At 36.9% G+C, this 26,325-nt stretch overlaps 1 protein-coding gene across 4 annotated transcripts in view; it reads right to left on the bottom strand.

Annotated features, from left to right (window-relative positions):
- The window catches only part of fmnl2a (formin-like 2a), a 110,381-nt gene that overhangs the window by 48,006 nt on the left and 36,050 nt on the right, over window positions 1-26,325 (bottom strand). For all 4 annotated transcript variants that reach the window (XM_067410731.1, XM_067410733.1, XM_067410732.1 and 1 more), the window contains exons 2-6: window positions 19,480-19,563; window positions 16,894-16,974; window positions 11,600-11,676; window positions 3,531-3,614; window positions 2,511-2,666 (exon numbers count right to left, since the gene is read on the bottom strand). In XM_067410731.1, the coding sequence (XP_067266832.1) occupies window positions 2,511-2,666; window positions 3,531-3,614; window positions 11,600-11,676; window positions 16,894-16,974; window positions 19,480-19,563 (482 nt within the window). The remainder of the gene's footprint in view (window positions 1-2,510; window positions 2,667-3,530; window positions 3,615-11,599; window positions 11,677-16,893; window positions 16,975-19,479; window positions 19,564-26,325) is intronic.

Genomic DNA, 26,325 nt, shown 5'->3' with positions numbered 1-26,325 from the left:
TACCTATTTTCAATTCAGCCTATTACTACTTATAATGACGAAATTGGCTAATTAATTGAACAATCGTGCCAATACACACACATATATATTAACTGACTCATCGCGCGGAGCTATTTGAAAGCCTGCATTTACAAGCCCACTTTAACTTCGCGCACGAGCAGATCCGTTTCTTCGCTTGAAAAGCGTTCAGCTTTTCCGCCAATAAATTCCGCCATGTAAATAGCAATCCGCCATGGCGCTCGCGCATCTCACTCTTAAAGGGAATGGGAGATGACACTCTGATTGAACGTTACGCCCATTACTCATTAAGAGAATAGAATGGATTTGGACACGCCCTGAGTGCACCTGCGCCCTGCGCTTTACAATTTGCATTTAGATCGTTAAAATAGGACCCTTAATGTGTTTTGATTGAAATGTGTATTGTTTGGATTGAAATAATTGTTTTTCCAAATTCTCTAGGCATGATTGTTTATATTCCCAGTTCTGGAATAATAACAATTAAGTAGTTGTGTTCTTATTTTTAGATAATCTAGTGTGACAACTTACCTGCCAACGGGGCAAATTGTCACAAGTGCACATTCTCTATTCAACAATCTACAACTCCGTAATTACATAAGATATGAAAATGTAATGAATACAACATATGTGCCCAAGACTTCCTTCTTTCATTTGGTATGACATTTATACCGTTGTGATATATGGTGCTCAGGAAATGTTAGACAGTGTGAAAAGAGTGACAACTTACCCCGCTCTCCCCTAATGTAAATATGACTGACTATTAAAGGTGGGATATTTTTTTCCTATTGAAAGAGTGATCTGACATAACAGCTCACTATCAGCAGTTATTTTATCTATGGTTCGTAACATTTCTTACAGATTTCTGCTCGTTGTAAATCATATAAAGATAAATTAGTACAGTACCAGTACGAGTGATTGCGCGTGTCAATCTCTCTATTAACTGTGAATCTGTGGGTTGTACATAGTTCCTTCAAAAGTAGAAACATTTATGCTATAACAAGTTTTGAGTTTCTAAGCTACACAGGACAGCGCTGACAACTAGTTTCTGCATTCCTCTCTGTGCGCGCGATCTTCACTTTTTGCACAGCTACTGTTTGTATGAGTGTTCGTGCCAGAGTGCGGCTGCGCAAGCATGGTAGCTCGAAATAGTATACATCCAATCTTCTAAAATTGCTTGAATGTCCAAACTGGCAAACCTTAAAACAAATACAACTGACAAATTTAGTGCAGAAGCAAGGCTCACCGCTTGCGCGCCATCACTATGTGTTGAACCGGCGTTCACCTCTGTGTTGCTTTTATGCCACCGACTGGACGGGGCAGAGTCATGTGGCTACGCACGCAATAGCATGTATTTAAAGGGGAAGTATTAATAGGATTAAAAACCGAAATAACCGACATGGCAAAATTACGTCGGTTAGAAGTTCTGAATTTCGGTTCCGATTACTTTTTGAATAATCGTCCAGTCCTACCAAGGATACTCCAGTCTGCAACAGCATGGTAATTAATCATCTTTATTTATAAAAATATGTTTCTGCAAATGCAGCCTTTCGTTGCACTATGATGTCATACTGAGACAAAATCCGAAATGAGTCATTTTGGGAGCTTGGTTTCAATAAAAACCGGACGTATTGAGTTCTGAAATTTATAGGATATTTTTTTTTATAGTAGAAAAGCCTCTTTTATGTCAAAAGAAAAAAAATAATTTCTCAATTCATGACCTCTTTAAAAATAAAACATAAAACTTTCTTGCTACTTAATAAAATTCTTTTATTTCATTCAGTACCCTTATTTCCCTAATTAAAAGTTGCTCATCGAGGGTGAGACTTTGGTGTCAGGGTCAACTTTTGCTTTGTCTTATTCATTGTTGAATACACATGCATCTACATATGTAAGCAGAAACTCCACTGAAAGGTTGCAAGCTTTTAACATGTGACCCAGGAAAAGAAAACAACAACAACTGAGCAGAATTCCAGAATTAGAATCGGGAATTCTCTAGCTACTGCATAAGGGTTAGACCTTAATCCAATTCAAATGACAGGGAGCTTAGCATATTGAACCCATTCAAACAGATCCCCTCAGGCTCAGTGTAAATACTTCGGTCCCGTCATCAGGCTGGTAAATAACAGACAGGGAAGTTCCTATATTTCTCATATGATGCTGATGTGTCAGTTATCCCGTTCCTCATCAGAATAAAAATATCTAAACCAGTGCTGTGAGTCAGAGGCCAGACAGACAGACACATGTCAGTTGTGTTCTACTCTTGGTTCTGTCATGGTGCACAGTTTCCTAAGCCATTTAAAGTCTTACAGTCCTCATGACTATACAAAAGAGCCTTTCAGAAATCACATGAAGTCTGTACACACTCTGCAGTTGGATACACCATATCAGTTCAGAAATATTAGATGCAATACTATCAGGGTCTTGTATGATTCATTTGCTATGATTATGCTGTAATAACAACAAACAATGTTTGTGTTCATGCATGTTCACACCTTAACGTTGAATGTCTGCTGGTTCTAGAGAAATTGTTGCCTGTGACAGCTGATGAGAGGCTATTTCCTCCATGGAGATCTTCAATCGATCGACTCCAGGGTTTAGATTTATCCACCGAGTTATCAGTGTTGTTCTCAAAACTGTCACCATCATACCTATAAAACACACAAAAAGAGAAAATATTACATCATATTATTCAAATAAATAGAGTATATATTCACCATATATATTTATTTGTGGCCTTGGGGCTTTTGCTTATATGTGCATTCTTTTTTAATCCTTTTTTTAAATATATATATATAAAATAATAATAATAATAAGTTAAACTACCATTCAAAAGTTTAGGGTCAGTGATTATTATTATTATTATTATTATTATGAAGAAATTATTATCTTAATTCATTAAGGATGCATTAAATTGATCAAATAAATATTTTTACATTGTTACAAAAAAATCTTAAATCTATAAATCAGCATAGAATGATTTCTGAATGATCATGTGACACTGAAGACTGGAGTAATGATGTTGAAAATTCACAGGAATATATTGCATTTTAAAATATATTCAAATAGAAACAGTTATTTTAAATGATGAGACTTCTTTGGTAAACATAAGAGACTTCTTAAAAAAAAAAAAAAAAAAAAACATAAAAAAATCTTACCGAACTTTTGAAAGCTAATGTATCTAGTGTGTTGTATTGGGGTGTCAGGATGTTATAAAAGTTTAGGGGTTTTTTTCTCCCCCAAAAACACACACTAAAACATAATTTCTTATCAGGTTGTAGAGTGCTATTTGTTGTAAATGGGATCTTGTGACTTGATCTGATCTCAGTGAACAGGCTGCATACACTCTCTAACACACAGACACACAGACACACACACACACACACACACACAGGTCCACTCAGAGCAGCAGTAAGGCATGCAGTCAGAGCCACACACAGACACAGCAGCGGTCTGAGTGAAAGGAGCCATTGTGCTCATTGTGTTCATGTTCGGTACAATCACGGGTGACTTACGTGACAGCATACTGTGCAAACGAAAGATACTCCACCAACACATCCAAACCCTTATTCTCCTCATTCAGAAACTCCCGCACCCACCTAAACAGAGAAAGAGAGAGAGAGAGCATTACAAAAAATACTGTTGCAGTACTATGTTAATGTGACGATATCTTTATATCACTATTCGTTATCATACAGCACTATTTGTTATACTATAATATATTTAATCATGCAGTGGACAATCCAAGAAACTCTATAGAGCAGTGTGTTCCAGTGTTCAGAAACTGCACTTTCATACAGAGACAGACATCATGAAATATGTATCATGGAACGGCGTCTCAGTAGCTTAAAAAAGCAGCTTCAACTCAGTTCAGAGATTGAAAGCAAAGGTTTCATGTAGAAGGATTTCTCCCTCAGAGCAACAGCAATGAGAGATACTTCAAAGACATTGCAGAGACATCCCTGAATGCCGCACACATACACACTGACAAAGACCGCAAGGATCCTAGAAATGATCAAAAGCTGGTTTTCACCTTTTCTTAGCAGTGAAAAATAGGCCAGAACCTGAAAACCTCACAGTTGTGATTATAGAATTCTGAAAGAAAAATGAGTTATGTCTCTATTTCTTTTCATTTTCTATTAAGCAGTTTGACTCATACCGTATTTGTTAATGTAGTTATAGGATCAGTGTGAGGCAACTTAGAATTTGAAACTAGCCCATAAGATCATATTGTTAAAGTGCCCCTATTGTGCTTATCTGGATGTTACCTTTCATGAAGTGTGTTATATAGCAGTTTGTGAGTGTAAAAGGTCTGCAAAGTTTCAAAGATCAAAGTCCACAATAAATGGAGTTATTGTTAACTGGTTGTTTGTTTGTTTGTTTTTTCCCAAAAGAAAGAACTAATTCTGAACTGCATGAAATGAGTCTTCACTCATCAGTAATTCCAGTCTTATACTTGCTGGATGAACCTACATAGGTTTATAACACATTTGCATAATGCCAGACTATGGTTTCACTGGCTGGCCACAAATAAAGTCTACTTTGACCCGCCTTCAAACTTTGTAGCTGAGACTGGAAGAGTTTGGTTTGTGATGTCGACATGCTGAGAAGATGCTGTTTACTTCACTGCAAGAGCAAATCCAGATTGCACGCACTTCCAAAGAGTGAGGACTCGCGCTGAAATTGATACGGTAAAACCGACGACATTGTTACTGTTCATATCACTCTGTGTACAAGTGCTGAGGAAGACTCTGGAGCTGAAATTCTGATATGGTAATAGGCATAGCATAATAAGGGCAGTTTAAATGTCATCTGTAAGTGATCTGTCAGACTTTTTCCAGCTCAACCTATAGTTTACTGGCTACTGAAGCAGATGGAGCCAGAGGATATTTAGCTGATGTGGGACCATGGCTGACGCGATACATGGAAAAAGACATGCAGCTTCAGTTACAGAACTGCAAAATTCACTGCATTTAGACCTTCAAAGATTAAACAGGTCATGCAACATGCGATACAACTCTCTACAATGGAGGCTTGAACCATACAGTAGTGGTTTTCAACCCTGCCCTGCTGAAAAATCCAACATAAACCCGTATGAATGAATTCCATGCTAGTTACAGTGCTGGTTAGTGCTTGTATACTGCTGGATAGTGTCTAGCTGGCGAACCAGCACAGTCATGCTGTTCTCAAGCGAATCTGATTCACCAGCATGGTCTTGCTGAGTGTGAGTAGGCCAGTTGTATGCAATCAGTGTTTTCACGAGTTCACACTTACAAATAAGTCAGGTAAATAAATTGGTAAACGTATTTGGCGTGCTGTCGGCCTGAACACAGAATACACCCCCCCCCTTTTTAAGATTATATGAAGTAACCCAGAGAGTGTGAGGAGACGGGGTGGTGGAGGGATTCTGGAAACTGTCGAGGATCCTTGGGTGAGTTTTGACTGTGATTATATACAGGCCTGAACTCATGCCGATTGGGTAGATACGTTGATTGCAGATTGTTGACAGCTGGTTGAGATGACATAATGATTGGGTATCTTATTTGACTTGTTCCTCCTGAACTAAGTTAATAAAACATAATTTGGGGACAAGCATTGTTTTTGCTTGCACATTTCTATATTTAACACATTAATTGTCTAAAGAAAAACAATTAAAAAATTAAAACATGATTTATTGTAATATATAATGATAACTTTGTAATTTATTTTGCTCCCTCTTTTGAAAGTAGAATTGAATACTTGAATTGAATTGTTTTAACTATGATTATATTATTAATCATTGTCATCTGCAGTTTTCAATAAAGAAAAAAATCAAACTGGTAAAACTTTTCAAAAGATATAAAGGATTTGTCTCCTATTTCAAAAGATCTGTACACAAATCAGTTAAAATCAGTTTGAAAAAGTTTGTGTACATTCCAAAAAAAACAAAAAAAACAATGACAACATCATTTTAAGCAGTTTGTTCAATGACAGGGGTTATGAGAAGAGCTCTTTCAATGGTACACTTAAAGGTGCTCTAAGTGATCCTGGGCGGAGTAACTTCCTGTTGACATTGAAGTGTTGTCAAACAAAACAGAGGCTAGCTAGACCCTCCCTCCTCCTCCTCCTCCAATTCCTCCCCCTCCCCTCCGTGCTTCCTGAAACAGTCATGAACGCGCATTTAAAATCATTCTTGTTGGTTATTGGCTGGAGCATGTTTATTATGTTTTGTGGTCCAGACTGCACCAGTTTGTTTTTATTGCTGTTTTCGGAGTTTGTGGCGACTACAGAGACCGCGTTTTTTTACAGTGTGTTCAGGGGACAGGCAGCTAGCAGATAGTGAGGAGATGTTTGCTGTACGTGACAAAAAATGTTTTGGCCTAAAATCGCGTGACATCACTTAGAGCACCTTTAATAATGAAATAAGTGAAACAACTTAATAATGGAAGTTCAAAATTGTTGTTGAATATTGCTGTTTTTAAAGATTTTCATGCTAATTTAGGAACTCGCATAAGTCAAAATCCAGCTGTCATTCAATGATTCCAAAAAGTGCACATAGTAAAAGTAATTTTAGTCAAAAGTATGAAACATTGTAGACAATAGTGAGAGCATGCACTTTCAACAATTGCTGAAAGAATTAATTTAACCAATGTCAAGGGCCAAGTGCCCAACTAAAGGGAACACTGATCACCATAATGGCGACATCACACAGACTTCAACAACTTTTGTACATGTAGCATTTGAAAGAAATAAAGACAAACTGGTTTGTAATTAGTTATCATTGGTAATGCTGTTTTTGAAGTTAAGCATCCTCTGATGAGATATGACTGATTTTATTTGAAGTTGATGTCATCAAAGGCTGTGTGGCTCTAAGTCAGTTGTAGTTGTTGTGTTCCTGCTTGCCTCTTCCTTATTTTCAGTTCTTGTTGTTCCTCTTTTCTTCAGTGTTTCTGCTTGATAACTGCAGGTGTTTGTCACTAATGGTCAATCATTAATTGTAGAGTGAATCTACTTCATTTCATTTGCTTCAGTGTTACTTTTACTCTCTATAGATTGCTGTGTACAAGTAAACATGTAACCTGCAACAAGTGTTTTTCTTTAATAAATACTTTACTAAAGTAATTTGAAATTTGTCCTGGCATTTATCTAACCATGAGCACACATTAAGAAATATAATATGTAACACGTATGTTTTTTTGTTGTTGTTGTTGTTGTTGTGGTCTTGCTGGGATGATACCAGCACTCAAATGACAACATCTGCTGGTCAACCAAGCACACCTGCTTCCCAGCAAACCAGCATTCCATACGTGGGACTAGCAAACCAGCAAACAGTATCCCATGCTGGTCCCAGCGTGTAAAACATACCTTATGCTAGTAAAAAGCAATGCTGGATTTTTGTATGGCATTGCAAGTCAAATATTGCACTCTGTTCTTTTTTTCAATAGAGCTGACTGTACATTATCCCTTAAAATATAGCTTTACCATAATGTACAGTACAAATGGTGGAAACATTGTAAAAAAAGGAAAAGATCTGAAACTCTAGCGACAAGAGTTGTGGTACTGTACTGTTTTGTGTTTGTCGAACCCTCTGTGAGCAGACAATACTGCCTTATCTCATCTAGATTAGCTAGATCATTTATGTAATCTAGTTCAGTACCATATGGTAGCTAAATCTCTATACAGTATGTTTATCTGCTCTGGCTTTCTGGCAGTATGTTTGTCTGGTCTGGACTGCCCTTGAAATAATGAAACTATAATAACAGGGGGATGACAAGGGAAGAGTGTGTGTTCTTTGATACTGGAATATCACATCTTCCCATTTTCCTGTTGTGACATTTTCCTGACCTCCCTGAGTTCCGTCAGCCTTTCCACTTCCTGTAAATCCTAGTTCCCAGCATGCAACAGGGTGTGTGATTTTCAGGTCTCACAAAATCTCAGAATCTCTGTGCAGAAAGTAGTAACATATCAATCAAACTTTTCTTCAGTAAAAAAACAATACAAATGCTAATATTAATTGTGAACATTGTCTTAATATGCTGCATATATGTTATATGTTATATGTTATTTGTTATATGTTATATGTTATATGCAAAAAAGTTATATGTTGTTCATGCTGTTATTTACCACATTTTGAATAGTCTGTATCCCCTGACATACATTCCTGACAAATCTAACCAAAGTCTAGTCAAAAATGTCAATTTTAGGATACTTAGACATGTCATACATGCAGTATATTTTGCATATTATAGGAATATAGGTTTAAACCTTAATAGGGCAACGTATCCTGGGAAAGACAACTCATAAAATCCAATATATCAAATATATCAAAAATTCCTTTATGTTTTACGTAAGTCCAGATGATATAAAAAGTGACATTAAATGATTTTTTTGCTGATCATTTTCCACCCTTGTCTGTTTAGGGGTTAATTTCTACATTTTCAAATGCTGAACCATAAAACTTTTTTGACGAAATACAGCAGAGAGCCATTAAGCTTCTCTTTTTGTTGATAAGCACTTCTCTTTGAAATTAGGGGAAGATGGTTGGCGCATGCTATGCCCACAAATGCATGTTACAGCGACCTAAACTTGCATTTACTGTGAACCGAGCCGCTCTCAGACGCTGAAAACTCTGACAGATCATGAGGTGGTCGCATGTAACATGGAGCAAATACATTTATTTAATTAAAGGGTTAGTTCACCCAAAAATGAAAATAATGTTATTAATTACTCACCCTCATGTCGTTCCACACCCGTAAGACCCTAGTTCATCTTCAGAACACAAATTAAGACATTTTTGTTGAAATCATGGTTCAATTTTTGGTGTGCCAAAAAAACAAAATAACGACTTATATGGTGATGGCCGATTTCAAAACACTGCTTCATGATGTTACAGTTCCAGTCATTCCCGGACTCCATTTCCCATAATCCTCCCTGCCAATCACCTGCACTCACTCCACCACTTAGTAGTAAGTGCAGTGCATTATCTGGATTATTTAAGCCACTCACATCCTCACACACTTTGCGAGGTCTTGTATTACTACAGTTTGCATTTCTGAGCGTTGATCATTCTGTTTGTCTGCCTGTTACTGATCCTGTCTGTTTCCCGTGTACGGTTCTCTGCTGCCTGCCCTTTGGATTATTTGCTCTGTCTTGGACTTGTGTTTGATATCTGCCTGCCCTGATCTACTGCCTGTTCCACGACCACAATTCTGTTTGCCACTGTTTGACCCTTGCCTGTTTGACCACGAACATTGCTTAATAAAGCTTGCACTTGGATCCCATGTTGTGTCCAGATTCATTACACATGAAGCTTCGGAGCGTTATGAATCTTTTGTGTCGAATCAGCGCTTCGGAGCGCCAAAGTTGCGTGATTTCAGCAGTTTGGTGGTTTGACACGCGATCCGAATCATGATTAGACACAAAAGATTCATAACGGTCAGAAGCTTCATGACGCAGTGTTTTGAAATCAGCCATCACTATATAAGTCGTTATTTTGTTTTTTTGGCGCACCAAAAATATTCTTGTTGCTTTATAATATTAATATTGAACCACTGTACTCACATGAACTGATTTAAATATGTTTTTAGTACATTAATGGATCTTGAGAGAGGAAATGTCATTGCTGGCTATGCAGGCCTCACTGAGCTATCAGATTTCAACAAAAATATCTTAATTTGCATCCCGAAGATTAACGAATGATTACTCACCCTCATGTCATGGAACGTTCCTGCCTTTAAATCGCAGTCTTTGCAATTTGATAATCGTACTATAGTGCCATATAGTGATTCTAGTTTTATTTTGATTGATCTTGCAGGCCTATTTTATTGTATCAAGTTTCTCTTCTTGAGCTTAAATTAATTTGGTTATGTTCCTAGTCAAACAGCATTCACGTTGTATTTCTGCAGTATGCTGATTTTTGTTATGCATAGAATACCTGGATGATCTACTACAGTGGTTCTCAAAACTATTATGTCTCTCTCATCATTCATTCACAGCCTCTACTAAAGAGCTGATGATCTATTTCAGGACTGCATCTGAAAACTGGAAAATGCTGCCTTAATAGGACACATTTCAAGGTAGGAAGGCATCAAGGCACGTCCAAATCCAATGTTAGCTTCACATCCTGTTTCCTGAGATACCTTCATCTGATCGATTTTTAAAGGCAGCATAGATGTATCCTTCACTGCCTTTGATATTCCACAATCCTGTGCTTTCTATTGTGTGACAGTTGAGCTAGAAATCAGTTTTGTGACGTACCTTCATGCACAAATGCTGCCTTACAAGTCATTGCCTGATAAGGCAGCGAGGCAACAAGTCAGCTGCCTAGGTTTTCGGATAGAGGATTCCCATGTTTGTCATATGATATGAGGGAGACATCCAAAATGTGTAGTGACAACATTCCTCCAGGATGTCTTTGAGAAGCATTGATCTACTATCTAGGACTTCAACCCTGCTCCTGGGGACCCACTGTTCTGCAAAGTTCATCTCCAGCCTTCTTTAGCTCACCTGGCCTGTGAATTTTTTTTTTTTTTTTTTTTTAATGATTCTGAAGAGTTTGATTAGCTGGTTCAGGTGTGTTTAATTAGGGTTGGAGCTAAACTCTACAGGACAGTAATATTTATCACATTTTTAAAAAATTTATTATAATAATCAGACTGGTTGGTAGCACAAATAGTTTTGCAGCTTATTATTATCTAGGATTTATGAACCTATAGCATCTTTAACCATTGCACCATGTCTTGCTGTTTTTTTCCACAGTGTTACACATGAGCTCTGTGTTATTTAAAAAAGGAGTCCCAATGTCCTGCTTTCTTTTCTAAAAGATCTCATCTGACCTCTGGCATTAACAGCAAACCTGAAATACTCAGACAAGCCCGTCTGGCACCAACAACCATGTTCAAAGTCACTTAAATCACATTTATTCTTCATTCTGATGCCCAGTTTGAACTTAACATATCTTCTTGACATCAGATGTGTCTTACATGAACCTGCACTGTGCAGGCTGATCAGTGTATGACACCAAAGTACCACTAGAGAGATTAGGGAGCAGATGGCTCCTTATGCTTTTGAATCACTCTCACGTTTCTTTGACGTCATACACCTATCGGTCGGCACAGTGCTGCTTCAAGTTGAACACACTTCATGTCTACATGCCTAAATGCATTAAGTTGCTGCGCTGTGATTGGCTGATTAAATATTTACGTCAACAAGCAGTTGAACATATGTACGTAATAAAGTGGCCAGTGAGGGTATGCTGTACGCAGTGTAGTATTCAGTAAGTATTACTCAAGTATTACATTCTAAACATTTTCAGAGTACTTGTAAGAATAGTCCTGATTAGGTTGTGTAGAGATTTCCACAAAACTTATCGGTTGGCAATCTCGCAAAATTCCCCTGGACAGAAATATGACAAGTTCAGTCAGGAATATTTGGCTGGTGCATGTGCTGCTTCAGACAAAAGACCTTTATTTCAGTTTCGATTCATCTTACATGAGGGCTTTGCTACAGTTTTCCTTCAGGAGTGTGTCTGTGTTACTCAGAACAGTGATCACAGCTCCAGCGTGAGCAGTATTTAATGAACACACATGCACACAGATGAACTCACCCGATGTGATTGGTCCGTAATGAGATTTCCAGCTCCCGCAGGACCTGCGTCGACTCCTGCACTCTCCTCCTGAACTTCTGCAGAAGACAGAACAACAAAAACAGTGTTTATTGCAGCCTTCATCTATTAGGCTTAATAACAACAAGAAAGAATCTCGTAAATTTCGCACTTGTTTCTTCTAGACAACAATGGGATTAAATAAATAGCAAATGAAGAACAAGTCACACATGCCTCCTCTACACTTAAAAAAATGATACACTGGAAAAACTTAAAATCATTATTTTCTTTTCAAATGGTATTAATGGTTTGGTTCAAATCTTATATTTTGATTTAATAATAATAATTTTCCGAAAGACAAAAACATTCACACAAAGTAAGAATATATTATAAAGACCTTAATCGATATTCTTAATCAATATGTTTTCTTTAGACATAAGCCAAAATATTACTTAATCAATATAATAATGTTTGGCATTTTAGAACTTAATTTCTCTATAAATAAAAGTTAAATTAGCTATAATATGACAGCATAAATTTCACTTAAGATAAAACTAAACACCTTTTGTTGGTCAATGTGTAATTTAGTCTACTTTGAAAGACCTGAATGTTTATTGTGATGTCTGGAATTTGTCTGGAAAAGAGAGGTTAAAAAAAAAAAAAAAAGATAGAGAGATCAACGATGTCAGCTGCTAAATACATAGCCTACTTCTATATAGTATAAGAATGCAAATTAGGTGTCTTATTACATGTCTCTCTCCTTCTATCTGTTGCTGTCTCCATCCTTTCCTCTTTTTCACTGTCATTCCCTCTCTAACACCCTTTGATGCAATCATTTCAGTGTCTGACATCAATGAACCAGATTGATTATTAATGCCTGGCCTGCCACTGATCAGCGTGGCTGCCGTCTAATTAGCATTTCAGAACTGCAGCAGCAGTTTTGAGTTAAGATTTGGCAGCTTATCTCATTCAGCTGGTAAAAGCAGTGTGTCTCTCTCATTGGATGGCATTTTCACATGCATTTCACCTGACACGTGATTGGGTTGGCCACAAAGCCACTGTAACCATGGCTACAGAGAACAAAAGTGGGCCCACGGTTTGGACTCAACCCTATTATGAGACTAAGTGGAGAAAACAACCAAATAAACCCATTACCTTGAAATAATTTGGGATTTACTGTGCTTTCAATCCTTAATTTCTTTCTTTATTTTATTTTTTTTTATGGTGCCAAGAGTTGGGTGGATGTTACAAAGAATATGTCTGTATCTGTGTTACATATACCCAAATATATATATAAAGTAGATTTAAATAATAATAATAAAATACAATTTTAAATAAAAAAAAAAATAAAAATAGATGCTAATAAAGCAATTGTTGAAAGAGTTTAGGGCTATAAAATGAATGAGGTTATAGCTTAAATAATTGGTTTTAGGAGAATTTGATGAAATGTTTCATATTATTGACATCTCTGAAGCAATGCAAGACTAACTTGAAATGACATGTTGTCACTTATATTTCCAATCTCTCTTATTTTCTTAACCTTTCCATTTAAACTGTGATAGAGACACATTTTCATCATCCAATCAATTCCTTGTGGATAAAATGAAGTCCTGTCCAACATTTATTTCTCACCAGATATCCTTTTTTATGTGGGTATATGTCAGAAATAAAATGGGAAGCAAATGCCATTTCACAGTCAACCACCACAAACTATCACACTTCAAAAATCCACTTGAAAAATGAGAAAACTTAGCCACTTTTGGCTTACTACAGTACTATACTATGATTTGGTACACATTAATCCTAATCTTTAATAATATTTTGAATGGATATTCTGCAAATTAGGACAGAGATTGACAAAGTCAAAGAGACAGACGCATAAAAACAACAGAAATAGTGAGTATAGAGAAAAAGAGGGGAGTGTGTGCTCTGTTGTTCCCAGCGTGGGTGTGTTTGGCACATGTGGAGTGCAGTGTGTTTTCAGTGTGTGTGCAGAGCTCACGCTCCCACCTCGACTTTAAGCATTCCCAGCTGCGGCAAGAGTGAGAGAGAGAGATAGAGAGAGAGAGAACGGGAAAAAGAAAGCAGTTCTCCAGAGAGGTCATCCTGGATTGGAATCAATGGCACAGACATTCTTCAGGACCCTCTGGAATGACCCTCTTCCTGCTGAGATCCGATTGGCTGAGAGCCGCGTGTGGAATGCACCGTATGTAAAGCTCTCGGCGCACACAAAGTAACAATTGTTCAAGTCTGCAGAAAAGAACCATACCCAGAACGTACAACCATAACTCTCCATCTCTCTTTTTCGCTTTCATTGTATTAATCATCTACGTTCACTGGGACTTTCTATCCATTTCCCTCTGTCTATTACTTTTTATGTGTGTCTCAAGCCTTTCGTCCTCCTTTTCTCTTTCAACACATGTTCAAATGATCCCCCATCCCATCCCAATTTTTTTTTTTTGTACTTTCTCTGAGCTCAGGGACATGATGTCAGCCGTCGGTGTGAAACGCCCATGAGATCAGCACAAGAACACCTTCAGAGTCCACACCACAAGAAAGACATACACAATAATATCTGACCTTTAATATTTAATCACATCTGTCTTCAATTCATTTCCGGTCTATTATCCCTCCTGGTCACTCTCATCTCCTCTTGTCTCATTGCTTCTTTTTTTTTTTTTTAGTATAGCATAGTTTTTATAAACTTTTTATGAGGGGTAATATCATTAATATAATATCATGATATCATTTTGGTTTCAAGGGTTTCAAAGGATCATCATTACCAGGGCTTGACATTAACTTTTTTTGCTCATGAACCACTGTGACTAGTGGTTTTTCAAAGTTACTAGCCATCAGCATTTTCACTGGCCACAATTTTGCTGTTGGGAAATTACATTTTATATGATTAAAGTTGACTTTGGCATGTTTAAATTACTTGACTTTGAGTCATTTTACTTGACTTATAAGATTGAAAACCCTTTCAAACTTTCAAATGGAGAGTGACCACCCAAATCAAGATAACATTGTATATCAGCTGGTATGTACAGGTGGGCAAGGGGTGGGCAATTTGAGCATAAACTAATATGAGACATTTTAATATGAGAAAATTATTTTTGTTGGGCTATATAAAAGAACAAAGAAGCAAATTAGCAAATTACAAAAAATAAATAAATAAAAAATAATCTTTTTTTTTATTATTATTTTTTTTTTTACATGTTTTACATGTTTATTTAACATGTATAGGCCTACATTACACATCTTTTGTTGTTTGATTAAGGGGCAGTCGTGGCCTAATGGATGGAGAGTCGGACTTGTAACCCAAAGGTCATGGGTTTGAGTCTCAGGTCAGGCAGGGATTGTCGGTGAGGGGAGTGAATATCCAGCGCTCCCTCCACCCTCAATACCACGACTGAGGTGAGACCCTTGAGCAAGGCAACGTACCCCCAACTGCTCCCCGGGCGCCGCAGCAATGGCTGCCCACTGCTCCCGGTGTGTGTGTTCACTGCTGTGTGTGTGCACTTGGATGGGTTAAATGTAGAGCACAAATTCCAAGTATGGGTCACCATACTTGGCCACATGTCACTTCACTTCACTTCACTTAGTAATTAACATTAATGACAGACAGGTATTTATTTGGGCAGCTGAATGCATGGACGTAATATACTGATACATATCCAGCTATTACCCACCTGTTTAAGTCCACTTAAGCCATAGCCAACTGTATTCATGTGAGATACTCCACACGATGGACATTTTGACACCTGTGTCCGTGAAATTGACTATTTAGGCACAAGGAGAACTGATCGCGTGTGCAACAGAGAGAGAAAGACTGTGTTCCATTGTGTTGTGTGTCATTCAGCGCGATTCTGCACTAACTGCAAGTTAATCAATAACACATTATGATTGGATTGTAATTTTGTGGTACGACGAGCTTGGCTACCTTTGATTAGGCTGTAGGCTGAAATTATATTCAACCCACTAAAGTGGCTAGTGGGAGTGGCTGTCTTACCCGCCACAGCTGAAATCTACCCGCATTTGGCGGGTTGGCGGGTATTAATGTCAAGCACTGATCATTACATAAGAAATAATTGTTACATAAGAAAACGGTCTGCCTCCACCTAAGCTCCGCCTACAAAAAATGTCACAGTGTTTATTAACTAAAAAGGGGACTATAGCATCCGCTTCTTGATTGCTGTGTTTTGCCAGAAAATACTGCAAAATGCTTTGAATAAACACTTAGGTAGCCTAAGGGTGACTGTTAATGTCAATGCCAATGTCAATGTTTGTTGCAACTCTCTTAAAAATCTCCATTGACTCATAGATTTTTTTTTGTCCACTTGATTTAAATGGCTCAGACTGAAAGCTCTTTTGCGCTCATTTCTTATGCTACGATTCTTCAGAAGGATATGCAGAGCAGAAGGTGCTACACACAGCCAATCAATGTGCAAGATATGGCTGATCTCAGATTCTGATGGCAAGGTTACCATCTGATGCATATTTCATTCAAGACTGGTAAGTCGAAAGTCATGCTCTAAAAGAACCAGGTTTATATTATGAGCATTTCTGATCAAGAAATAATCATTGGATTTTATATGAGATATGAGATTCAAGTTCAAATCTGTATTTGAAGTAACCATTATTTGAATACATCAGAATGTTCTATTTGGTATACGAATAAACAAACACATTGTGGTTGGTCACTTTACAGTACATGTTGGTGAGACAGACTTCTTGACTAAGTGGGCAGTTCTTGGCTAGAATAAACTGCAATCTTGACCAGTCTTTATTGCACAAGTCAGAAGGCTGGTTATGAGAGGTCTAGGTTGTGCACCACTCTAATCTTTAGTTGGTCTGATGTTTAGGCGTATCCTGTTTGCTCCTTACTACCTTACTGTCACTTGGCCACATTTTTAAATGATAGATAAGTGTTGTTGACATGCAATTTGGGCCATCATGTGTTCATACATCTGTCTGACATCAGAAAGTTTTAAAAAGTTCAGAACAACTTACTTTCAAAAAAAGAGGAAGTTCTGATTTCTCATGTTATGACCCTTTTAAGGCTAGACACTTTCCCTGCACCAGAAATCCGCTGTAAAGCAAGGTGTAACATTTGATCCTATCACAGGAATCAAGTTTGTCCAAGCAAGAAGTAAGTTTTACCCCAGCAGGAAGTAGAATGCCTGCTGTTACTATTGTAGAGTATCTATAAGGGCAGCACTGTAGCTAAGATAACTGAGTTATCAGGAGCTTTGTTGTGTCTGAGGTCATCACACTGTGGGAATAAGACCAGAACTCACCTTTCTGGTCACGGCCGGGTCGAGATAACTCTGTAACTTGTGGATGTATGTGTGAGGAGGATTCTTCACCTGGAATCGTTCCTGGAAAAGAGAGATAAAGAGATGTGTTCATGGTTTTACTGATTTTAGTACTGTAGTTGTATGAGGAATATGGAGTGGGTTTATCCTTTTTAAGTCACAGAAACTAATACATGTGAATTACTTTCAATCTTCACCAAACTGTTGTCCCAATTAGCTTAAAGGGTTAGTTCACCCAAAAATAATCCCATGATTTACTCACCCTCAAGCCATACTGGGTATATATGACTATCTTCTTTCAGATGAACACAATCGGAGTTATATTAAAAAAAACATACTTGCTCTTCCAAGCTTTATAATTGTAGTGAATGGCACTACTGATTTTAAAGTCCAAAAAAGAGTATCCGTCCATCATAAAAGTCATCCATACAACTCCAGGGAGTTAATAAAAACCTTCTAAAATGAAGCGATGGATTTTTGCAAGAAAAATATCTATATTTAAATCTTTATAAACTAAAATATCTAGTCACAAGTCGACTTGTGTCAAAAGAGTAACTTCTGACGTCATGTATGACGTAGGATATAGGAGTAGCTTAAGCTTAGATGCCTCTCGCAGTTCAGACAAATAGGGCTCTTATCTTATATCGAAATCCTCCGATATTTGTCTTTAAAAATTCTCATTTTAGACTTCTAATTCATGATCTGTGTTTTGTTTCGCTCTATCCTCTGCGCTTCCGTGTTCATCTGTGTGTCATGCGTCAGGTCAAAGATTTCGCTTTTGGCATAAGTTGATTTGCGTAGGCCGTCTGCTGGAAGCTAGATATGGATATACACATATAAAATATGGATATTTTTCTTACAAAAACCCATCGCTTCACTTCAGAAGGCCTTTACTGGATTACTTTTATGATGGATGGGTGCACTATTTTTTGGGACTTCAAAACCAGGAGTGCCTTTCATTACCATTATAAAGCTCGGAAGAGCCAGGATATTTTTTAATATAACTCTGATTGTCAAATACACCCAGGATGGCTTGAGGGTGAGTAAATATTGGGATCATTTTCATTTGTTGGGTGAACCTTTAAGCTATTTGGGACAACATTTTGGGGATGTGAAGATCGAAAGTAATTCACATGTATACATAGTTTCTGTCCCTTTAACAAAGTTGACTGAACAATTTTATGTTGATAATGTTGATGGTTTGTTAAAGGGATAGTTCACCCAAAAATGAAATATTTGTCATCATTTAGTCTCCCTCAATTCAAAAAGTCCATCATAAAAGTAATCCATCTGACTTGAGTGGTTTAATCTAATTGCTAATTTTGCAATGAACAAGCTGGCTAAACAAAGTATTCAGTTAAAAACAATTTGTGGGAGAGATTTTCAATAAGAATCAATGAGAGTTAGTTGACATGCAGTTGCAAAGTAACTAATAGTTAAAATCGAAATAAAGCATAACCTTAATCATCAATGTATAAAACTTAGTCATACTAATAATTTTATTATACTCTAAATCAAATGTGTATACGGTTCTCTCACTCATTTGGATGTTGTCCTTGGCAACAGCCAATCAACAGCAGCGCATAACAGGAAAGAGGAAGAGATCTAGTTCTGCTCAAAACAACACAAGGCTCCCGCACACACACAACACATCAGCCACAGATATCACATTTGCTGAGTTCGGAACCACTTACTAGCATCCTACTCTTTCTATTTCTGCCATAGAAAGACATGGTAAAAGTAGTATGAGTAGTATACTAGTACGCGGTTCTAAATTCAGCAATTGACATTTAACATGTGGCCAATATGTGTGTGGTTCAGGTATACCCTGTGTTATTATGGGGACAGAATGTCCCCACAAAGATGGCAACATCTGAAATCCTTGTCCTTGTTGGGAATTGTTTTGGTCCGCATTAGGAAAACAGATTTTAATCATACAGAATGAAGTTTTTTGGGGTTTTTTAAATGTGAAATGTATTGCTACTGTTTGTAGTAGCTGTAAATTGGTTAACATGACAGCTCATTTGATCTCAACAAGGCAGTGTCCTCTGATATAAAAGATTGTCAGTGGGTTCACATGATGGCCTGTAGAGTTCACTATTATTGTCAATTGTTGGATGGGATGAGTATTAACAATGAGTATGAAAAAAGCACAACAACAACAACCAGACAAATTGTGTTGTCTTCATGAGGACAAGATAAATACCATATGTTATGTCTGCAGTGACACAAGGTCACCTGATGAACAAACAATGACTCACTGTAGCACAGATTGCCCACACTTGTCTCACTTAAATGCATGGTAAAATCTAAAATACATGACTGGGACCAGTGGAATTCCATGGTAAACAACATCACCAGAGTCTGGCACCATGTTAAAGTCCATCAATTAAAATTCTGTCATCATTTACTCATGTTGTTCCAAATATGTATAACCTTTTTTTTCTTCTATGTGCACAAAAGAAGATATTTTGAAATAATTGTCTGTTGTTTTGGACCCTAATGACTTTCATTAGATTGACTGGGAGAATGGAGGAGGTAAGAGTAAGAAAGCATGTGCTGTATTACCTGGTCACAAATGAGTTCCCATTTCTTCTCGTTGTCGTACTGCCGTAGTAATCTTGCTTTGTCTGGAGGCAAGTTCATTGAGTTCTGCATAAAGACACACAGAATGAGTAAAGTTAGTTGAAGTCATGTAACTTCCACTGCTATCAGACAAACAAGAGTGTTTATATATTTTTACTAGAAAAAAAAAAAAGATAAAAAAAAAATAATAATGATTAAGACATGTTTTATAGCAATGCACATCTCACAGACACAACACAAGAGTTCTTTTCACGCAGTAGTTTTAAAAATGGGTTGAAGAATATGTGTTTATCTGACCCCTTAGAAATAAATTCACCCCATTCATAACAAACTCACTTCCACAGCTGTGTGTCTGTATTAGAAAAAAAAAAAAAAATGAACGTGTAATATGCGCTGGTTCAGCAGAAGAGGAGTCACATGGGGCTATATGTCTGCGCCAGCATCTTCTTCCTCAACAGACAGCGAGAGCTACTCAACTGAAGAAATAGTGCCAGTAGTGCAGAAAGAAAAAGTGATCAGTGGCTGGTTTTTAAGTCTTTTTAAGAAAAAAGTTAAGAATATTCATAGAATAAAATGTAGTGAATGATAAAGTAAAAAAAAAAACTGTACTACAACAAATTCAGTACTGACAGTAAGTGACAAGTATCAAGCCTCCCCTCATTCAAACGTAAAGGCTGTGAGATGAGTTAGTTTAATAACATTGGAAACTGGAATACATTTGGTTAATGTGACATGGAGGAAAAGAAAATAAATGAAGAAGCTTCACTGGACAAGGGCTGGAGGTTCTCAATGAGAAAATTATTGCAACGAAGAAAGTTCTCCTTGGGAGGCTTGATAATTATAATATGTCATGAAGGAAAGTAAGAGATGTGCACATATGGAAGTGGAATGGATGGCAGAGGCTGTTTCAGCTGCGGCTAGATTATATGAGTACAATACTGTGGTATTATATGTATTATACGTTGCACGTTTTGGCATTTAATTTTTTTTAAATGATATATATATATATATATATATTAGAGCTGTCAAAAAAAAAAATTTTAATCGTGATTAATCACACACTTATCATGAAATTAAGCATACACCATTTTTCTTGTTTAACATGTCCATTTTGCTATCATTGCCTATTTCCAACAAAGCAAACCATCAGATTGAATTGTGATTCTCACAAAACTGTATTTTTAAGCTTTTTTCAAGTTAAATTTAGGCAGCAAACTTTCCAAAAATGTACACTTGCAGACTCCAAAAGGACACCAAATAACCAAATGAGTCCATATAATTCATACATTTGTGTAAACCAGAGCACACATTAAAAAAATTACAGCAAAAAAACGTTTCAGAATTCACAGTGTATAGTATATGTGCAACAGCAAGTTTAAAAATAAGAAGAAAATAGCAGTTAAGAACCACAAACACACAAAAATCTGATTGTAACTGAGTGTAAATTTTAAATGTCCAAAAACTTGGATCATGGATCTGGCTGTGGTTTAGTATTTGGAAATTAGAATGATTAAGATTTTAGAGATAATGTATAAAATTTTCAAGACAGACTTGTTAATCAATGATATATGCTTCCGAAGCCACAAGTCACAGTGATTCGATATTGTTTTGTTAATATCATTTCATGTTTAATTACCAAATTCCTGGTGAAGAACTACACTACCCATAATCCTGAACAGATATAAAACAATCAGAGAGTTACCAAAAAATAAATGAGGATCAAGTTAACAGAGCTCAACAGTGACCACCCAATCCAATAACTGCTTATATATTTGTATATGTTTGAATGATTTTCAACAAACTTCATATACTGCTTAAACACATAGAGACAATTGTATATAAAATGTATTAAATGTTATACTAGAATTCCTGATTCAGCCACGTCAATGAGACGAGAAGTTCACTCAATGTTAAAGTTGGCATGAAATGAAAGTTCACCCTATTTTTCACATCTATTTTCTAAATGCATGTTATTGATCTTAATGTGAACAACATATAGTATGCAGGACTTTTTCAATCATTTAGTCTGCTTAAACTCGCCTCCACAAGCTTAAAGGGATAGTTCACCCAAAAATGAAAATTTGATGTTTATCTGCTTACCCCCAGTGCATCCAAGATGTAGGTGACATTTTTTCTTCAGTCGATCACAAATTATGATTTTTAACTGCAACCGCTGCCCTCTGTCCTTCAAATAATGGTGGTTGATGGGAACTTCATCTATAAGAGTGAATAAACCTTGCTTAGACAAATCCAAATGAAACCTTGCGGCTCGTGACGACACATTAATGTCCTAAGACACGAAACAATCGGTTTGTGTGAGAAACCGAAAAGTAAAGCATGTCTCGCGCATATACTTCAATGAGTGTCAGACATCACTGCCGTTGTCAGAGTGCGATCAGACATCACTAAAGGAGTCATGAACGGAGTTGGACATAGTGGTGTATTAGAGGTAAAAAATGATATAAATACTGTTCGGTTTCTCTCACAAACCGATTGTTTCGTGTCTTAGGACATTAATGTGTCGTCACGAGCGGCAGGGTTTCATTTGGATTTGTCTAAGCAAGGTTTATTCACTCTTATAGATGAAGTTCCCATCAACCGCCATTATTTGAATGACAGAAGGCAGCGGTTGCAGTTAAAAATCATCATTTGTGATCGACTGAAGAAAAAATGTCACCTACATCTTGGATGCCCTGGGGGTAAGCAGATAAACGTCAAATTTTTATTTTTGGGTGAACTATCCCTTTAAGTTCATCTGCCTCAAAAATAATAAGTTTGGTTTAGTAGATGGTTTATTACTGTTTTATGAAGGGTTATTTTCTCTCTATGAAAATGAAAGGGGTATATAGTTCCAGAACCAAGGCCTTTTAAAAAGTGGGTGTTGCCCATAATCATATCTAAGATCATCCAAAATAATTTTACCAAGGAGCTGTTAGCTTTGTTTTTTTCAATAGCGTATAACTTTGTGCTGGACTGCGTTTCCATGTTGTCCGTGTCTGTGTGGAGATGTTTATTCTCAAACATACAGCCCATCTGCACATGTGTGTGCTCAAACTGCAAGCATGTGCTGAGATCAGACCTCCACCTCTTACACAAGAGCTGTCCTTTACATCTGCCCTACTTTCACACATCTGCTGCATGGAACTCCCCCAAAACACTGCAGTCACCAGAGCCCCATCCATACCCCACCCTTCAGAGCGAACTGTACACCACCCGCCCAAACACAAACAGATGATTCCCTCTCCAACTGTGTGCTGATGGGAAAACAAATCCAGAGAGTTAAATTGCATCTTAATTTGGAAAAACCTATGGTACAGGAGCCATACTATTTATCTGTGAGTATAGCCCTGGGCTGCTCTAGTTGTTTTTCTCTGTAGATTTCCAGAGCAGTTCTGCGCACACAGGGAGCCTCTTTAAAGCAGACGGCTATGTTGTGTTTTCTAGCCTCATCACAGCAGCTGTTGGCCAGAGGGAAACCCAACACTTAAAATGTGATCTATAGACACAAAGGCAATCCGTCATAATGATTTTGAACATTTTTCTCAACAGTACTTCTTTAACTCTTTTCCCGCCATTGATGAAATTTTCCATCATTTATGACACATCGCTTCCCCGCCATTGACGGAATTTTCCGGAAATCCAAGTTTTCACTGTTATATGGTAGGGGCACTATTACGCCTCTTTTGAACAAAGTTACTTGAAGGCAAGCATTCAACCTTAGCCAAAAAAAGCGTAACGTCTGCTATCGCTGCAGTACGCAGGGAAGGAGACAAGAGGCCATTTTTTTAATGGATGTCAATGGAGGAGAGGCTTCACTACACTGAATTAACTGCTTTTGTGAGGAAATAGCTTATCGTTTAATGAATTGTAAGCCCATCGGCTAACATGTTTGCTGTTAAACTTTAATTTTGGATTGATCTATTTTTAGAGTTTACACTAAAAAACAAAAACAAAACGTTGTATAAGAGAAGTTATGGACAATTGAGCAACAGGTATGATTCAGTTTATGGCACTTCTAATTAATTTCTATGGTATGTGATCATCTGTTGCACAACTCAAAATTCAGTGAGGTCAAGGCTGTAATGTGATTGGTTACCAAGGCACACGTGATCCAAGGTAGCCATTACACTTTCTCCAATGGTTCAGCCACAAAAGAGCACAGAATCTCTGGATCAAAACAGGCGAAAAAGAAGCAAAAACAAGCGATAGAAGCATTGCTTATGCACGTGTAAAATAACGTGATCATCAAAAATTAAACAGCACATAAATCAAAATTGCCTAATGTTACTGAATGAAATGTCAACCTAGGATGAGGTATAGGACTGTAAAGCTTTGGGGGTGTTGATGGACTCGATCTACTGCATCTGTTCATGAAATTTTCTCAGGTTTTTGTTCAAAATGTTGCTTTTCTATGAAGCTTCATCACATTCAAGTGTTGATAAAAATGAATGCATGAAGCTAGAATCATTTTTTTCTGTTCTTTCTTTCAATATATTGCATGTTCAGATATTCATACAACATGAACATTTTGTGAAAATGATCATGCTGGGGCCATCAAATGTTGGCAGTGGCTGGGAACTTTTTTTTTTATAAAAACACTGGTGATGAAAGAGTTAATATGAAGTTAATATGAAGTTAATATATTATCTTTTCTAAAATGTAAATTGAACTGCTTGGCAGCATCCTAACTGAAACAAAATAAAAGTGACTGATTTGAAATACTCTTGTGCAGCAGTTTCACACTTATGTTGACTACCTTCTGTACTAGTTGTACTAAAACAAGTTCAGTTTACTTAAAAAAAAAACAAAAAAAAAAAAAAAACTGTAAACTGATTGCACAAGTCTCCATGGCTTAAAATGGAAAATGAATCCCATATTAAGAATAATAGTATGTTTGCAGTAAGAATACAACCATGCTAATTAAAATTAATTAATTTGGTTATCTTACTTATTTCATAGTAAGACTACCATATTCATTACGTAACATTAGTAAAAAATCTAGAGTATATTAACTGAAATTGATATATTAAACTTGATATTTGTTACTTAATTTACTCAGGAAGAGTTTGATTTTTTTACTCTTAGGTGATTACTTACTTAACCCTAACCCATTTTCTTTCCTAGGCTACAAGTTTGCTTTGCTAAAAATAAGGCAATCGTATTTCCAAACACTTTTAAATAAACTGCACTTTACAGTGAACAATTTAACTCACGATTGATTGCAATCGAGTTTGGCATTAGTATATTGGAAAGCTAACAGCGTCATACATGCCACATACAAATATTGAGCTTTTTTATTTATTTATTTATTTATTTTTTAGAGCAAAAGCTTTTCTGATAATACAGTGGATGGAAACAGTTGCTAAGGAAGATTTGGTATTTTAAAAACATACATTTTAAGATTTACAGTACACTAAGTGCACATTCAATACAATAAAGCACACTTATTTCTCACAAGGGGATATATGCAATGTACTTAACTAAATAATTTTTTACATTTGTATTTTTACTCGGTTCAGAAACAAGTGCTGTTATTCTGCATTTAAATGGAAGAGATCTTCCACTTATCTCTATCTGAACAGCAAAACAAAGTTTCTGGTTCTGTGCTTGTGGACAGACATGATGATGAAGGCTGTGTAATGTGATATTGCCATGACAACAGAGAAACCTAAATCTAATCTGCAAGGCCAGATGTCTGACAAATGAAATAAGGATCTACAGACCAATATTTGATAGGCAAAGCCATATGCTGAATAAATGCATGTGTGCTCAGAGCTGATCAGTCATGCCAGTTCATGCCAAGTTCAAGTTTTAGATACAAAACAACCAACCCAACCCAACCCAACCCAAACAAGAGTAACACCTTGATCTATCTTTAATGTTTTAGAGACACACAGTGTAAGATTCTTGGTGAAACAACATATCCAGACAGGCTAGATTTCTTGTTATATGTGATATGGTTAATTATATTTCCAAATGTAGAAGCCTCTAAGGTCTGCAGATGGATAATTAGACAAGTAAAGCCAGGCAGAGGTAGTCTCAGACAGACCGCCCACAGACCGCTCACTGACCGTCTGATGCATATTACACACTAAAACAAGAGCTGGGCTCAAACCACCAATTCCTTTTAGAAGTTCCTTTTAGAAGGTTTTTTTTTTTTTTAAACTTTTGTCTGTACGATCGTCAGGATTTACTGGTGCACCATTACTAGTAGAACTAGAACTACAAATTTTGCTGAATAGTCTATCATCTGAGTATCGATGATTTTGAAATTATCTGCCCCTAAACAAGATAAATACAGTTGGTTATATTACATGACAGCCTTGAACAGAATATGTTGCAATGTGGACCAGACTTTATAATGCTTTGCCACCAAAGAATATGTCTCTAAGATGGAAAATTCACTCATTTGAGAAAGAAATTTCCAGGAACGACTGCTTGGTTAGGACACTGACGTCTTCACCCAGTAATGGTCAGTTTGACCCTGCAGTGGGGTTCAGGCAGTACTTTGATCACCTGTGTTTGAATGGCTTCTCTGGGTTGATCTTAAACATCCTGACCGCTTGAAAATCCAAATAAGCACCTACACATCCACCCCGCCCTGACCCAAACACCACTAAACACAGCTCTCTCAAAACTACCAGAGCATGAGCATGAATAAAAGAGGGTGATATCATCATCATCGCTTCATGGTTCTCTTGATGGTGTGTAAGAGTTGCTCTAAAAGACATGAGCAGAACGAAAAATGTTCAATTGAAGTAATGCACCATTCAGCAGTAGACAATGTGTCACTTTGCTATGCAGTTTATACTATGATAGATATCTGTG

This window comes from Chanodichthys erythropterus, chromosome 14 (genome assembly GCF_024489055.1).
Source record: "Chanodichthys erythropterus isolate Z2021 chromosome 14, ASM2448905v1, whole genome shotgun sequence".
Lineage (NCBI taxonomy): Eukaryota > Metazoa > Chordata > Actinopteri > Cypriniformes > Xenocyprididae > Chanodichthys > Chanodichthys erythropterus.
Note: the sequence above shows the minus strand (reverse complement) of the source record. Positions and strands in the feature narration are given on the sequence as shown.